Source organism: Leucopleurus acutus (genome assembly GCF_964270905.1).
Source record: "Leucopleurus acutus genome assembly, chromosome: 7".
Taxonomy (NCBI): Eukaryota; Metazoa; Chordata; class Mammalia; order Artiodactyla; family Delphinidae; genus Leucopleurus; species Leucopleurus acutus.
This window is the reverse complement of record NC_139150.1, coordinates 53,881,674-53,897,608: the sequence shown is the minus strand read 5'-3', so window position 1 is coordinate 53,897,608 and position 15,935 is coordinate 53,881,674. Positions and strand designations below refer to the sequence as shown.

At 37.1% G+C, this 15,935-nt stretch overlaps 1 protein-coding gene across 1 annotated transcript in view; it reads left to right on the top strand.

The window, feature by feature from the left end:
- The window catches only part of RFX3 (regulatory factor X3), a gene marked incomplete at its 5' end in the record, with an annotated part of 157,979 nt that overhangs the window by 40,275 nt on the left and 101,769 nt on the right, over positions 1-15,935 (top strand). The window contains one exon of the mRNA XM_082842342.1: positions 4,689-4,786. Coding sequence (XP_082698468.1) covers positions 4,689-4,786 — 98 coding nt within the window. The remainder of the gene's footprint in view (positions 1-4,688; positions 4,787-15,935) is intronic.

Sequence of the window (15,935 nt, the reverse complement as noted above, 5' to 3'; positions counted from 1 at the left end):
GTCTGTTTTCTGTCTTGCTTAAAAATTTTTCTCCTTGATACGGGTTTTTAGCACTCTAATTATGATGCACTTTGGCTTGGTTTTCTTTTTCTATACATTGGCATATGTTAAGCTTCTTATTACAATGTTTATAGTTTTAATAAAATTTGGATGTTTCTACCACTTTTTCTTCAAATATATTTTCTGTTCTTCTTCTTCTTCTGGGACTATAGTTATACTGTTTTAGACTACTTGATATTGTTCCATAGTTCATTGGTTCTCTATTCTTCATTATTTCCTTTTTTTTCTCTGTTCTTCAGATAGTTTTTACTGCTAGGTTTTCAACTTGATTTGTCTTTTCTTCTGCATTATGTAATCTGCTCTCAATTCCATTCAACAACTTTTTCATTTCAGATACTGTATTTTTCAGCTCTACAAATTTGACTTGGTTCATTATAGCTTCTGTTTTTCTCATCATGTTTGTGTTTTCCTTTAAATCTTCAGTCTATTTAGAACAGCTGTTTTAATGTCTCTGTCTGCCACTTCATATCTTCCATTTCTAGATTTGTTTCTATTGATTGATTTTCTTCCTGGTTATATATCACATTTTTCTGCTTCTTCATGTGTCTAATAATTTTTTTTGAATGCTGGACATTATGGTTCTTATGTTTTGTTTTTTTTTTAATATCTTTATTGGGGTATAATTGCTCTACAATGGTGTGTTAGTTTCTGCTTTACAACAAAGTGAATCAGCTATACATATACATATGTTCCCATATCTCTTCCCTCTTGCGTCTCCCTCCCTCCCACCCTCCCTATCCCACCCCTCCAGGCTGTCACAAAGCACCGAGCCAATATCCCTGTGCCATGCGGCTGCTTCCCACTAGCTATCTACCTTACTATGTTTGTTAGTGTGTATATGTCCATGACTCTCTCTCGCCCTGTCACAGCTCACCCTTCCCCCTCCCCATAACCTCAAGTCTGTTCTCTAGGAGGTCTGCGTCTTTATTCCTGCCTTACCCCCTAGGTTCTTCATGACATTTTTTTTTTCTTAAATTCCATATATATGTGTTAGCATACGGTATTTGTCTTTTTCTTTCTGACTTACTTCACTCTGTATGACAGACTCTAGGTCTATCCACCTCATTACAAATAGCTCAATTTCGTTTCTTTTTATGGCTGAGTAATATTCCATTGTATATATGTGCCACATCTTCTTTATCCATTCATCTGCTGATGGGCACTTAGGTTGTTTCCATCTCCGGGCTATTGTAAATAGAGCTGCAATGAACATTTTGGTACATGACTCTTTTTGAATTTCGGTTTTCTCAGGGTATATGCCCAGTAGTGGGATTGCTGGGTCATATGGTAGTTCTATTTGTAGCTTTTTAAGGAACCTCCATACTTTTCTCCATAGTGGCTGAACCAATTCACATTCCCACCAGCAGTGCAAGAGTGTTCCCTTTTCTCCCTCTCCAGCATTTACTGTTTCTAGATTTTTTGATGATGGCCATTCTGACTGGTGTGAGATGGTTCTTATGGTTTTATATGTCTGGATTTTGATGTCTTCCTTTAAAAGTGTTAAATGTAGTTCTGTATAGGCAGTTACTTGTGGATATTATCAAGGCTTTTCTTTCAGATTTGTTAGGATGGACCTAAAGTAGTCTTTATTCTAGACCTAATTTAGCCCTTCTGCTAAGGCTCGCTCTGCCCTTCTGGTGTTTCTACAGAATGCCCTAGGTGTTCAATAAGGTCATGTCACTGTGGATGGTCAGTATTTGAGCATCTCTGCCCCCCTACACACGTGCAGCTTGTATTCAACATCAGACTCAAGGGGATCTCTGTGAACATTTCTGGATCTATTTCTCTGCTTAAGTTCCTTTCTGATACTGCCGCCAAACTTCAGGTGACTCAGCTTTCCCAAATTCAGTGTCTGTCTCCTCACCTCAGTGAGATCATGATCCTCTGCTTCGTTTCTCCATTCTTGCTCTGCACTCTGATTACATCCAGGTCAAAAGCTAAGATCATTATAGGGTTCACATTACTTTTTTTCCTTCTTTTAAGGAACACAATCTTACGGTACATTTTGTTGAATGACTGAAAACATTGTTTTACATATTTTATCTACTTATCTACTTGTTTAGTTGGGGGGGAGGGCATTTCCAGTAGTATTTACTCCATCATGGCCAGAAGTGGAAATCCTTCCATATATCGAGATATATATTTGATATAATAGATACAAGATATGAATTCATAAAGGATATTAGTCACATCATCTCTTCCATCTCATTTTTTAAAAATAAATTTATTTATTTATTGTTTTTATTTTTGGCTCTGTTGGGTCTTCATTGCTGTGGGAGGGCTTTCTCTAGCCACAGAGATTGGGGGGCTACTCTTCGTTGTGGTGCGCGGGCTTCTCATTGTGGTGGCTTCTCTTGTTGCGGAGCACGGGCTCTAGGCACGCGGGCTCAGTAGTTGTGGCTGGTGGGCTCTAGAGCACAGGCTTAGTAGTCGTGGCACATGGGCTTAGTTGCTCCGCGGCATGTGGGATCTTCCCGGACCAGGGATTGAACCTGTGTCCCCTGCATTGGCAGGTGGATTCTTAACCACTGCACCACCAGGGAAGCCCTCTTCCATCTCATATAATGTCGCTCAGCCAAGTAACCATTTTTAGAAGTTTGGTGTGCCTCCTTCTATTTTCCTTTATATATTTAAGTACATTTGTATGCACATGTGCCCATGTATGCAGATATATACATAAATCAAATTACACTGTAGGTATTTTTCAGCAACATACTTTTTCACTTAGAATATGTTTTAGAGATCTTGCTATTAAAGTATGTATCAGTCTTACTTAATCTTTTAACATCAACCATGTATTCTACAGAATGGTTTCCTATATTTATTTAATTACTCTGCTTTTCACAGTCATTAAGGCTTTTCCTTCTAACTTCTTGCTCTCATAAACTGTATTTTTAAAAATAATATTGTACAGCAACTCTTCAGATGGTGAATGCTTCTGTAGAAGAAATCACAAAGATGTCAAATAGTTTGCCTGTTGCTTTCCTGAACAGTTTTTGCATATTTATATTACTCCTAAATAATAAGACCCAGGGGTTTTTAAAGAAATAGTTGATTTCAGATCTAGGACAGGAAATACAAGAGGTAGGTCTGGTCCATCTTATCATAACAGAAAGCATGGGAGTTAGAGAAAGATTACTGTAGTCATGTCAAAAGACACAGAATACAGTTTGAAGGGACTATCACTGGTCAAAGATGGGACAATTTTAGAGGAAAAAAAGACTGCTGTGTTTAAAAAAATCAAATACAGTATGTTAAAAAGTAAAAAATCATAAGGATACAAGCAAAATCAAACTAAAAGCAACATTGGTCACCTTGGGGAGGGAGCTAGGGGGAAAAATCATTATTCTGAGTACTGGTAAATAATGAATCATGCATTTATCCTATTCTTCCTGTACAAACCTATTTCAGAGTAAGCAAATACGAGTAAGAGGAATTCCTTTTTAGAATTCTACTAATAAATGAAGAGGGCATAACAGAATCAGATTACCATAAGATTGCAGCCTTTTATTAATTGAAATAATTCCTCTAAAAAATGATCATCAATGACTAGTGATATCCTCAGGTAAAACATGGATAGGAAACATTATAATCAATGTATCCAACTGACAACACCTGAACCCCCTGATCAGATAATATTGCAGAATGAGAGACAACCAGCTGTTCTATGGCAACCTATATGATGCAATAAGAAGTACACAGCTTTTTAAAAATTGAATCTATTCAAGGCCCTTGATGTAACTACTCATTTATAGGAAATACGAAGATAGAGGAATTTATTAAATGACATCTCAGGGATGCTATCAGCCAAATTTAGCATTCTAGAAATTCTACTAGATAAATGATCCAGTTTTTTCAATAACTAATAGTCAAGATATAAAAAGGATGGGAAACTGTTAGAGATTAAAAGAGAAAGATAGAAAATATCAGCTGGATGTAACATGTAGACCTTGTTTTGATCTGATTTGAACAAGCCAACTCTAAGAAGACATTGGAATAATTAGAGAAAGTTGAACAATCACTGGGGTTTATATGATATTAAGGAATTGTTAATGTTTTATTTCTGATGTTAGTATTGTGTTCATGTTAAACGTAGCTCTTTTCTCTTAGGAAAAAAGTGAAATATTACCAGTGAAATGATGCAAGTTCTGTACTTACTTTTAAATAATCCCGTGAGGGGCTAAAGGGGAAGGTCTAGTGACATTTATTTATCTTGGATGATGATTACATGGGGTTTATTATAGTATTTTTTCTATGTATAAGTGTTTGAACTTTTCCATTGTGAATTTCATAATTTAAAAATACATGTAGCATTCACAAGCCAGGTGAAGAGAATTTCATAAATCATCAAAATAAGTGCGGAGCTTTCAGAATTTCACCCTAAACACTTTAAGTGTGTATGTACATATATACCTGCAAGAATGTTACAGAATTTATTTGCATAAATGCTACAGTTGATTTGGACTTAACATGCACTTACCTTGAAATTAGCATGAACCTAACAGTTTTCATCATAAAACATTCTCATGTTTATCAACACCCTAGAGAAATCTTTGAGGTAAATCTAATGCTGTATATTCATTCTATTGTATCTGCCCCTCACCAAAGTCCTAATATTTGCTTTCCAGGTGCAGCAGGTACAGACTGTGCAGCAGGTACAGCATGTCTATCCAGCTCAGGTGCAGTACGTGGAAGGAAGCGACACTGTCTATACCAATGGAGCAATGTAAGTTTATGTATGGGAGTTGTATTCATTCTCCCACTACCTCGGTTAGAGAAAAGTAAGGTACTTTCTGACACCTTCTACTTGTCCCAAATTGATGTTTGAGCTTAAGCCGATGTATGTTTGCTAAGAACAATATTCACCAATAAGGTGAATTTTTGTGTACGTGTTTTCTGTAAACTAATATAAAATTACTATATTAGGAGGGTTTTTTGCATTTATTAAATAGGTACTTACTTTACGTAAAAGTGCCTGGTACTCAATAAATCTTATTTTCCTGTCTGAACTTCTCGTCCCCCTAAAACTCCCAACCCATCTCCTTTGCATCAACAGTAATGTCAATTTGTACATTTATTTCATTTGAGTTTTTCAGACACTTTGGGTTAAGATTCAGGATGTTATTATAAATAAAGGGACTAATAACTATTATAAGTCACCAGGTTTGTTTTCATTTACCACAGATTTTTGTTTGCAATCTGTTGGATCTCTAAGTTCTAAAATGAATTCAAATTCTCTCATTGACTCTTCTGTGTGCCCTAGGTTGATAACCTCTGCTTTCTTTATTCTTATTGCACCTACTCCTTGGGTGATTTCATAGATTCCCATGACACCAACCTGTAACTCTATGAGGGCAGGGATTTTTGTCCATTTTTTGTTGATGTTGTTTTTGTTCCACTGCAATAAATCTAACACCAGAAGAGTGTATGGTATGTAGAAAATGCATTTATTGTTACCTATTATTATAACTAAACAACTTAAAATCCTGGTTTAACTATCTATTAGTTTTATAATCATGGTCAAAGTACTTAACTATTCTGAGCTTTTTTTACTCTTTCCTGGGAAGTGGGAGGGTACTTGCCTTACTCTTTCTGGATTGTTCTGAGGATTTAAGGCTATGTATGTAAAGCAACTAGCACAGGGCCTGGTATACAGTAGATGATACAAAACTGAAAACTCTTCATTGATCTTGACTGTCTCTCTTTTCTCATTGCTTTTGGTCACTGAATCTGCCTAAATCACCACTGCCTTTAAATCTCCATTACCTATAAAATAAAGCGGAACTCTCCACCTTGGCATTCTCCCCCTTCCTACCTCTCTAGCTTCATCTTCCACCTGTTCTAGGAACAACCAACTTTGTGCTTGTTTCCCCAAGTACTCTCCTGTCACACCTCTGTATTTTTGGACCTGTGGTTTGTTTTCTCTCCTGGAATATCATTCTCTGCCTTTTCTCTTTCCTTCCAAAACCACTACCCCCAGTATAGCGATATCTTTATAGACTAACACATCACCCCCTCCCTTGAGGCGTGGACCCTGGCTCTCCTCTGCAGTTAACTTATTTGTCCCCTGTACGGTAAAGACAGCACTATACCCAGACTTCCACTTCCGCATGGTGCTATGAACGCTTATTGATCTTTATCACACTAAGAAGAACTCTCCCTGAATGGGAACTGTTGTCATTTTGTTATTGTATTTACATCTATTTAGGTGATTGACACATAATACAGGGTCAATACATTTCTGTTACTCTAGTGAATCTATAATACTTTACATATTTTAGACACACTGAATATTTTTTTACCTCTTTGTTGTGTAAGGCCAGGGCATCCTGGAGCCTGCTTTTGGAATCTCTACCATAAATCCAAACTCCTGTTGGCATTTATCCCGAAAAAAAATAGGGATGCCTGCCACTTGGTCCTTTATGCTATCAGGGAAAATAAATGGGTTTCTAGACACTGCTAGAGGTCGCTGAATTGTATTGTCGTTTCATCCTTGCCTGTGGTAGATCTGTCACAACTACCTCAGAGTAAGGTCGTTATATACTCTAACTTTGTTCAGGAAGGTACCATTTCCTACCTAGTGTGTTCTCCTAGTTCAAAGATATCCTAGGTAAAGCCTCACCAGACCCCACTGGAGGGCTAAGTTATCATTCTGCCATTCCATAACATTTTATCTTACATTTATTACAGCATCCTGTCAGCTAAGAAACCAAGAAAATCTGACAAAAAGAGGTTTAAACAAATTAGGACTTTGATTTGTGTCAGGTAATAAGAAATCCAGAGGTAGCATATTGTGCAAATAACTGACACCATGTGGTGCAGATATAAAATAAACCTTAGTGGAGAAAATCTTACAAGCTGGCATAAATCACATCCCTCTAGTTAGACTGGATTGTACCATGGAAATTGCTCCAGTAGAAGATCTCTGGCCTCACAGAGTGCTACATATTTCTAGGGATCAGGGCAGTAGACATTAACTGGTTATATATTAGAAAAAAAATGGCTTTCTTATCTAGGGAGGAGTGGGTGCCTCTGAAGCTCAGTTCCATCAGCCTGTTCTTCCATTAGGATTAACTTAGACCAGCTGAGCCAGCTTAGTGCTAAGCTACCCAAAGATGACAGGAAATGAGCCTGTAGAAACATCCACAATTGTACTTCCTCTTAGTCTGTGGCTGACATTAGTTTAGCAGCTCAAGGATATCAGGGCCAAGATTTGCTGGTACAGTAGTAAATTTGCTTTGGTTACAGCCATCACATCTGTATTCCAGACAGCAAGAAGAGGGAAGGTGGAAGAAGAGGATATGTTAGATATGTTATATACGTACATATATATATATGTACACACACACACACACACACACACACACACACACATGCTTTCCCAGAAACTCCCAGCTCCATTTTGCTTATATCTCATTGGCCATAACTGTGTAACAAAGTAGTAGTTAGGGGACTTCTGTGGTGGCACGGTGGTTAAGAATCGGCCTGCCAATGCAGGGGACACAGGTTCGAGCCCTGGTCCAGGAAGATCCCACATGTCGCAGAGTAACTAAGCCTGTGCGCCACAACTACTGAGCCCACGTGTGCTGCAACTACTGAAGCCCGAGCACCTAGAGCCCATGCTCCGCAACAAGAAAAGCCACAGCAATAAGAAGCCCGCGCACCACAACGAAGAGTAGCCCCCGCTCACCGCAGCTAGAGAAAGCCTGCACGCAGCAACAAAGACCCAATGCAGCCAAAAATAATTAATTAAAAAAAAAAGTAGTAGCTAGCTGCAGAAGAATCTAGGAATGCAGGTTTGTAGCTTTCATGTCTATATGATAGATGGCAGCAAGGGAAAAGGATAGTTGGCATGGGTGTTGAGAGAGTTAACTCTGTAGTATCTATCACGGTCATTTATCATTGACCCAAGGTAGAGGAGAGTGATTACTAATGTGCGACTTTGTGAAAGACACACAGCCTGCTTCACTTTCTTCATTTATGAAATATGGAGATAACTTATCAAAAGTATTTTGTGTAGCTTCTGAGAAATTGTAAACACTCAATAAACATTAGTTATCACCGTACAATTATGTGCTCTAGGTTTTTTAAAAAATATTTTCCTCTCCTATTTATGGTTCTGACTTCTGCATATTGCCTTGTGCCTTTTAAAACTACCCGACCGCTGACATTAGGGTCTTCCATATCATAGGTAAATGTGAGATTGGTGAGTTCATTCATTCACAAAACCTTAGAAAATCAGCATCTCTAAAGTTGGCTCTTTAAAATTATAGGCCCCATTTAAGTGCAGAAATAATTCAAAGTAAACATCTCATGCCAACATGAATTTTCTGTGGCCCGTGAAGTCAGTTGGTTAGATCATGACTAATGAGGTCTAGGTCATGAGTTCATTTGCCACAAAGTCCAATTAGTTTTGATCCAGTCTGTGTGGGCCCAGACTGCATCCTCAACTCCAGCTAATTATGTCACAAATGTGCGCCGTTGGTCAAGATAGAGAAGATGCATCTTTAAAAACCTTTCATTACAATTTCAATTTCAGTACAACTTTTGACTAAAGATTCTGTAGCACCATTTTCATATTTACTAAAGAAACATTGTGTTGCCATGAATTACACTCAAAATTTTAGTAGCTAGAGGACTATGAACATCTTTCTTCAAATATAACCAAAAAAAATTTTCAGCTTAAGCTATTCCAATCTTTCTGTAATTTTGTAGTGCTGACATTTAACTATGTACAATTTTGTCTCTAAAGTTCATTTTAAAGTCTTTATACTCCCTCTTTTTATTTGATACACTTCCATGTGTGTTAGAAGAGAGTATTTCATATTCTTCTGCTCCACCATATTAATAGCCAACTAGTGTTTGGTCCCTGACTTGGATCATAGTGAGATTCCCACTTCTTTGTGATAATAAATGCTTTTTGCTAATGAAACTCGCAGAAGATAGGGATGCCGATCTTTATCATGAACTTTCAAGCACCCAGTACATGGCCCTGCAGCCTGTGCATGGTTAGTAAGTACTGGTTCACTGTTGCTCCTGTCACCAGTAGCCCCATGCCAAGTAGCCGTAATGCAAGGGGTCTCACTCAAGAGGTGATGATAGCCCTCACAGATATGTGTCATCACTTATGAAAATGTGTAATCATTATAATTTGACAATACTAAAGTATTTACTGGTTCTCTCTATGACTATGGACGTTACTGGTAGCATAACAGGATTTAACAGTGTGAGTCAGTGAGTGAGGATGTATTTCAAGAGGACAACTGAGACTGCTTTATAGTGGTGTGTTGGAGTAGAATAGCTTTTTACTCAAGGGAGAAGGTAACCTAACTCTTGTTTCTGCTTGTCATTGCTTCTGTAGGAGCCCACATTTGTGTATTTCCTTGCAATAGTTTTCCCAAGAATCTTTTTTACTGGGCTGGATCATAGTCTTGTCCATTGCTATGGATTCTTACAATTTATGATATCTAATAATTTAGTAGATTGTAATTAAAACAGCTGGAAAACAGTGCATACCACGTAGAGAGAGTCCAATTCAATTGAAATTTCTTGATGTAGCCGAGAAATCAATTTTTTTAAATAATAATTTTTTTTCTTTCCCCCACGCCTTTTTTGACTCATACTTCCCCACTTATTCCTTTATCATATTAGTCAAAGTGGAAATAAAGACATCATACTATATCTTGTCCAAATTAAGAAATCTTTTTTGAAAAAACTTTTTTAATTTTAAAGGATTTTCTTATATCAAGTGGTCTTTGAAGCTTATCCGCTGTTTAGAGATGATTAGTGTTTTAGAATGTCAAGGTGTTCATTGTAATGGGTATCTATTGCAATAAGACTTGACTGGTAGAAAGCATTCTCATAATCTTCCTGTTTAAATTACAGATTTCTCATCAAACCCAATAGAGAATTTACCAAACTGTGTTTCATAAAATGTCCCATTAAAAAGTTCTGTGATTTCACAAGCAGGAAAACACTGCATGAACTTCTTTTGCGGACTCTAAATTTCTGTTAGTTTTTTTTAAAGGCTCTGAGAAATCCTCTAGGAAAGAAATGTCGTGTTTTAAAAACTGACCACAGAACTCTTATCTGAATAATATTTAATAACATTACATGGTATGTGATGGACGTGATACATGATTAATATACTGACATTGACTAGATCTATTCAAAATCCATTGGACTCACCTCTATTTGAAAATCATATAAGTAGTGCGTTTTCTGAAGCCATCCAATTATCCTTTCCATGTGCTTTTTAAATAATTAATAAAAAACCTTAATAGGGATACTCTTCAAGTTTCTCTTTTGTCTTTCAGTGAAATAGTAAGTTTTAGGATTTTGCAGGTAAAATTATGCTTTATTATTATCATTTAAATGTTCTCTACTTAGAAGAAATGGTTGTATGGTATTTCTGTAACTGAGATGAAGAGGCTACTTTCTTTATGCTTCTACTGATATATACGTTCAAATCGGTGTAGGATCTGGTTAATGAATCCACTTGCCGCTTGGATTTCAGTAAGTATATGGCTGATTACTTAGAAAGCTCTTGGAGAGAGAACTACCACTTTGTGTAAAAAAGAGCACTGAGGTCCTCTACATTTAGAGAAGAGCCTGTTTCATTCATCTCCAAAAATGGAAGGATATTTTTTTTAGGTTTATTTTTTGTTGTTATTCAGTTTTATTTTATTATATTTATTTTTTAAAATTTTTATTGGAGTATAGTTGATTTACAATGTTATGTTATTTTCAGGTGTACAGCAAAGTGAATCAGTTATAAATATACATATATCCACTCTTTTTTAGATTCTTTTTCCATATAGGCCATTACAGAGTATTGAGTAGAGTTCCCTGTGCTATATATATAGTAGGTCCTTATTAGTTACCTATTTCATATATAGTAGTGTGTATATGTCAATCCCAGTCTTCCAATTTATCTCTCCCCTCCTTACTCCCTGGTAACCATAAGTTTGTTTTCTACATCTGTAACTCTATTTCTGTTTTGTAGATAATTTTATTTGTACCCTTTTTTTAGATTCCACATATAAGCAATATCATATGATATTTGTCTTTCTCTGCCTGACTTAGACTGACTTCACTCAGTATGACAATCTCTAGGTCTATCCACATTGCTGCAGATGGCATTATTTCGTTCTTTTTTATGACTAACATTCCATTGCATATGTGTATTGCATCTTCTTTATCCATTCTTCTGTCGATGGACATTTAGATTGCTTCCATGTCCTGGCTATTGTAAATAGTGCTGCAATGAACATCTTTTCAAATTATGGTTTTCTCTGGATATATGCCAAGGAGTGGGATTGCTGGATCATTTGGTAGCTCTAGTTTTAGTTTCTTAAGGAACCTCAGTACCATTCTCCACAGTGGCTGTACCAGTTTACATTGCCACCAGCAGTGTAGGAGGGTTCTCTTTTCTCTACACCCTCTCCAGCATTTATTGTTAGTAGATTTTTTTTGATGATGGCCATTCTGACCCGTCTGAGGTGATACCTCATTGTAGTTTTGATTTGTATTTCCCTAGTAATTAATGATGTTGAGCATCTTTTCATGTGCTTTTTAGCCATCTGTATGTCTTCTTTGGAGAAATGTCTATTTAGATCTTTTGCCCATTTTTTCTTTTTTTGCGGTATGCGGACCTCTCACTGTTGTGGCCTCTCCCGTTGCAGAGCACAGGCTCTGGACGCGCAGGCTCAGCGGCCATGGCTCACGGGCCCAGCCGCTCCGTGGCATGCGGGATCTTCCCAGACCGGGGCACGAACCCATGTCCCTCGCATCGGCAGGCGGACTCTCAACCACTGTGCGACCAGGGAAGCCCGCCCAGTTTTTGATTGGGTTGTTTGTTTTTTTGATATTGAGTTTCATGAGCTGTTTGTATATTTTGGAGATTAGTCCCTTGTTGGTTGCTTCGTTTGCAAATATTTTCTTCCATTCTGAGGGTTGTCTTTTGTTTTGTTTATGGTTTCCTTTGCTGTGCAAAAGCTTTTAAGTTTAATTAGGTCCCATTTGTTTATTTTGGATAGAAAGTTCAGAGATAAACCCACACACCCATGGTCACCTAATCTATAGCAAAGGAGGCAAGAATATACAATGGAGAAAAGAGAGTCTCTTCAACAAGTGGTGCTGGGAAAACTGGACAGCTACATGTAAAAGAATGAAATTAGATCACTCCCTGACACCGTGCACAAAAATAAACTCAAAATGAATTAAAGACCTAAATGTAAACCTGGATACTGTAAAACTCTTAGAGGAAAACATAGGCAGAACACTCTGACATAAATCACAGCAAGATGTTTTTCAATCTGCCTCCTAGAGTAATGGAAGGCTTTCAAATATGGCTTCTCAGAATATCAGAGTTGAGAAGGTCATGGAGATCATTTATTCTAATCTTTCCACTTTACAGGTGGGTAAACTGAGGCCCAGAGAGGTACAATAATTTGTACCTCTAGTTAGCTAGTATTTAGAGTTCATATTTTGTGACCTTCAACACATGTTCCTTTCCAGTGATCTGTAGGTAGAGGTCTTTTGATCATGAGTTATTTGGAGGTTTGGGGGGAAGAGTTGGCCAATCACAAAAAAAATTTTTAGTAAATTTTATACATTATGCTATTGTATTATTGTATATCTTATTGTAGATAATAAACTCGTGGGGTTTTTTATGACTGATGACTCTTTAAGACTAGGAGTGTTGTTCGTATGAATTATTGTATGTTTTTTTTAATCCCATCTTATACTTTTATAGTTAAATTTATTTTGTGAATATAGGATGTTCTTTGGATATTCATAAAATATATAGAAAAGTCCATATTTACTAATTTTTCAACATCGAATATTATAGTTTAACAGCTTCCAGAAGAAAACGCTATTATTTGACTGCCCTGGCTGTATTCCTTTTTAATATTTCTCATTCGTAGAATTAATTGATGCACATTAAGGGCAATTGCTCTGTGATATTTTCATATCCAGTAGCATAGTGTCCAGAATAATTCTGTATGATAACACTTGGAAAAGTTTAGACCTTTAAATTTTCTCTTCCTCTCCTCCTCCCTCCTTTTTTTTTTTTAAAGGTAAAAATAAAGGAAATCCACATGTGCCTTTTTAGGTTTAGAACCAACCTGTATTATTTTCTTAAATGAACTTCAGAGACCCAAGTTCAAGTATCATTTCTCCTACTGACTACAGTATAACATCAGGCAAATAACACATTTGCACCTAGATTTCCTAATTTGTGAAATGGGGATTAATAGTTAAAAGCATTGATTACTAACCAGGTCAGGTTCAGGATGGGGAGGGTGTAATGAGAGCAGGAAATGGGGTTATTTGTATTGTCTGAAAAAACATATTCACTTTTAGTATAGTTACTCTTATAAAACTAACTGCAAAAGAAGTTAAACTTATAAAAATCTCTGCTTGAACAAATATTTGGAAGCTAGAGTGAGAACTCTTTGTTTGGGAGTATGCATTGGAAAAGGTTGGGAAACACTGTATTGTGCTTCACAAGAGACTACAGTCTTGTAGATCCCCCAGCTATACAGAGTAGATCCCCCAGCTATATGGAGTTGAAGGCTGGTTCACAAGGGTTGAGCTTTGTAATGGCCAGAAGGTTTTGGAGGGGACAAATCCAACAAATCTTAGTCTGGCCCTCAGAAGGAGTCAGACGAATAGACTCGCCTCCAGGGAATGCTTTGAGGTCCCAAACTGCCCGAGTCCAGCAGTGTGCCTAACTTTGGGTATGGGGCATACCACCTGTTTGCCTGGACTTAGCACCTGGGTTGGCCTCAACAACATACACACATGCTTTAGCTGCGTTTATCCATTTTTGAAAGTCCCACTTGATAACATAACCATCTCTAACAAGTACCTGGTTTCTCTGTTCCTTTGTAGTGAATCCTCTTAGGATTGACCTCATATTCTTCATTCTCTTCCAAGCTGGCTTTTTTCTCCACATTACAATGAAATTGCTGTTATCAGAGTCATTGAAGACCTCCATTTGTTAAATCTAATAGACATTCTTCTAGATTAACTTTTGTAAATCTCTAGCAATCAACTAGTCAGCCACTCTATCCTTGATTCTTTGTCTTCTTTGACTTTATATTCTTCTGTTTTCTTCCTCTGTTATTGGATCCTCCTCAGTCTTATTATTGGCCAAACAGTTTTTCTGTGCCCTAAGTTTCCTTATTGTTTCTAACAGAGACATTTCTTCCACAACACTTACGACTATCTGTCATTCTCCACTATCTACTTTTAACTTATCTAATATCTGTCTTTTCCCCACTAGAATGTAACTGTCATGTGGGCCCAGTACCTTGTTTGTTTGCTCCTCATTCTCTCGCTCATACCTACAGCAGTTGTATATGATAGGTGCTCAATCTGTATGTGTTGAATGAATTGAATAAAGAATAGCATTTGATGACAGGTGAGACACAGGAGCAGATTACTTGGTAGTTTTAAATATACAAGGAGAAATGAATGGAACTGAATTGAGATGCTGCTAACATAGTATTAACATACCTTTTTTTTCAGCTTTTTTATTCTAGTACAATTTTTCTGAGCTTATGTATATGTATATGGTAGCTCAGTTCTTCCTTTCTTTTTCTTCAAGTATACAATACAGTATTATTAACTATAGTCACTAAGCTGTACATTAGATCCCCAGAACTTATTCATCTTGTAACCCAAAGTTTTTACCCTTTGACCAATATCTCCCCATTTCTCCCACCTCCCAGCCCCTGCGCCATTCTGCTCTCTGTTTCAATGAATTTGATTTTTTTTAAATTGGAGTAGAGTTGCTTTACAATGTTGTGTTAGTTTCTGCTGTACAACGAAGTGAATCAGCTGTATGTATACATATATCCCCTCCCTCTTGGACCTCCCTCCCACCCCCCCACCCCCATTCCACCCCTCTAGGTCACCACAGAGCACCAAGCTGAGCTCCCTGCACTATACAGCAGGTTCCCACTAGCTATCTGTTTTACACATGGTAGTGTATTTATGTCAACCCCAATTTCTCAATTCATCCCACCCCCCACGACCCTCCGCCCCGTGTCCACATGTTCATTCTCTACATCTGCGTCTCTGTTCCTGCCCTGCAAATAGGTTCATCTGTACCATTTTTCTAGATTCCACATATATGCATTAATAAACGATATTTGTTTTTCTCTTTCTGACTTGCTTCACCAATGAGTTTGATTTTTAATATTCCACATATAAGTGATATCATGCAATACTTGTCTTTCTCTGTCTGACTTATTTCACTTAGCATAATGCCCTCAAGTTTCATCCATGTTGTTGCAAATGGCTGAATAAGAAGTAAGTGTTGGAGAGAATGTGGAGAAAAAGAAATTCTTGTGCACGATTGGTGGGAATGTAAGTTAGTACAGGCATTATGAAAAACAGTATGGAAGTGCTTCAAAAAATTAAAAATAGAACTACCATATGATCCAGCCCAGTTTTTCTTATTTGTAAATTTAGACCAGTAACTCTGGATCAAAATCTTTTATGATGTCATTCCTGCCAAAGTTGATTTAAGTCTATATCTACTTCCCTGACTTCTGTTGTCAGGGCAGATGACCTCTATATGTACTTATTATGTGCACCTTTTTGGTATGCTTCAAAAACCATTATAGCAGTGAACAGAAATTTTGGTAATGCTTTCATGGATAATTGCCACAGGATATAAAACTTCTTTTATAACTGTGGACTTTGGCTTTTTAAAAAACTCAAATAAACTAAAAGCACTAATAGTTGTGAAATAGCACTTTTTTTCCTTACTCCTGTGAAAGTTGGTCTTCACATTTTTATTATCCTCTAGTACAGTGGTTCTCTAAGTGTGTTCCTCAGATCAGCAGCATGTACCTCAT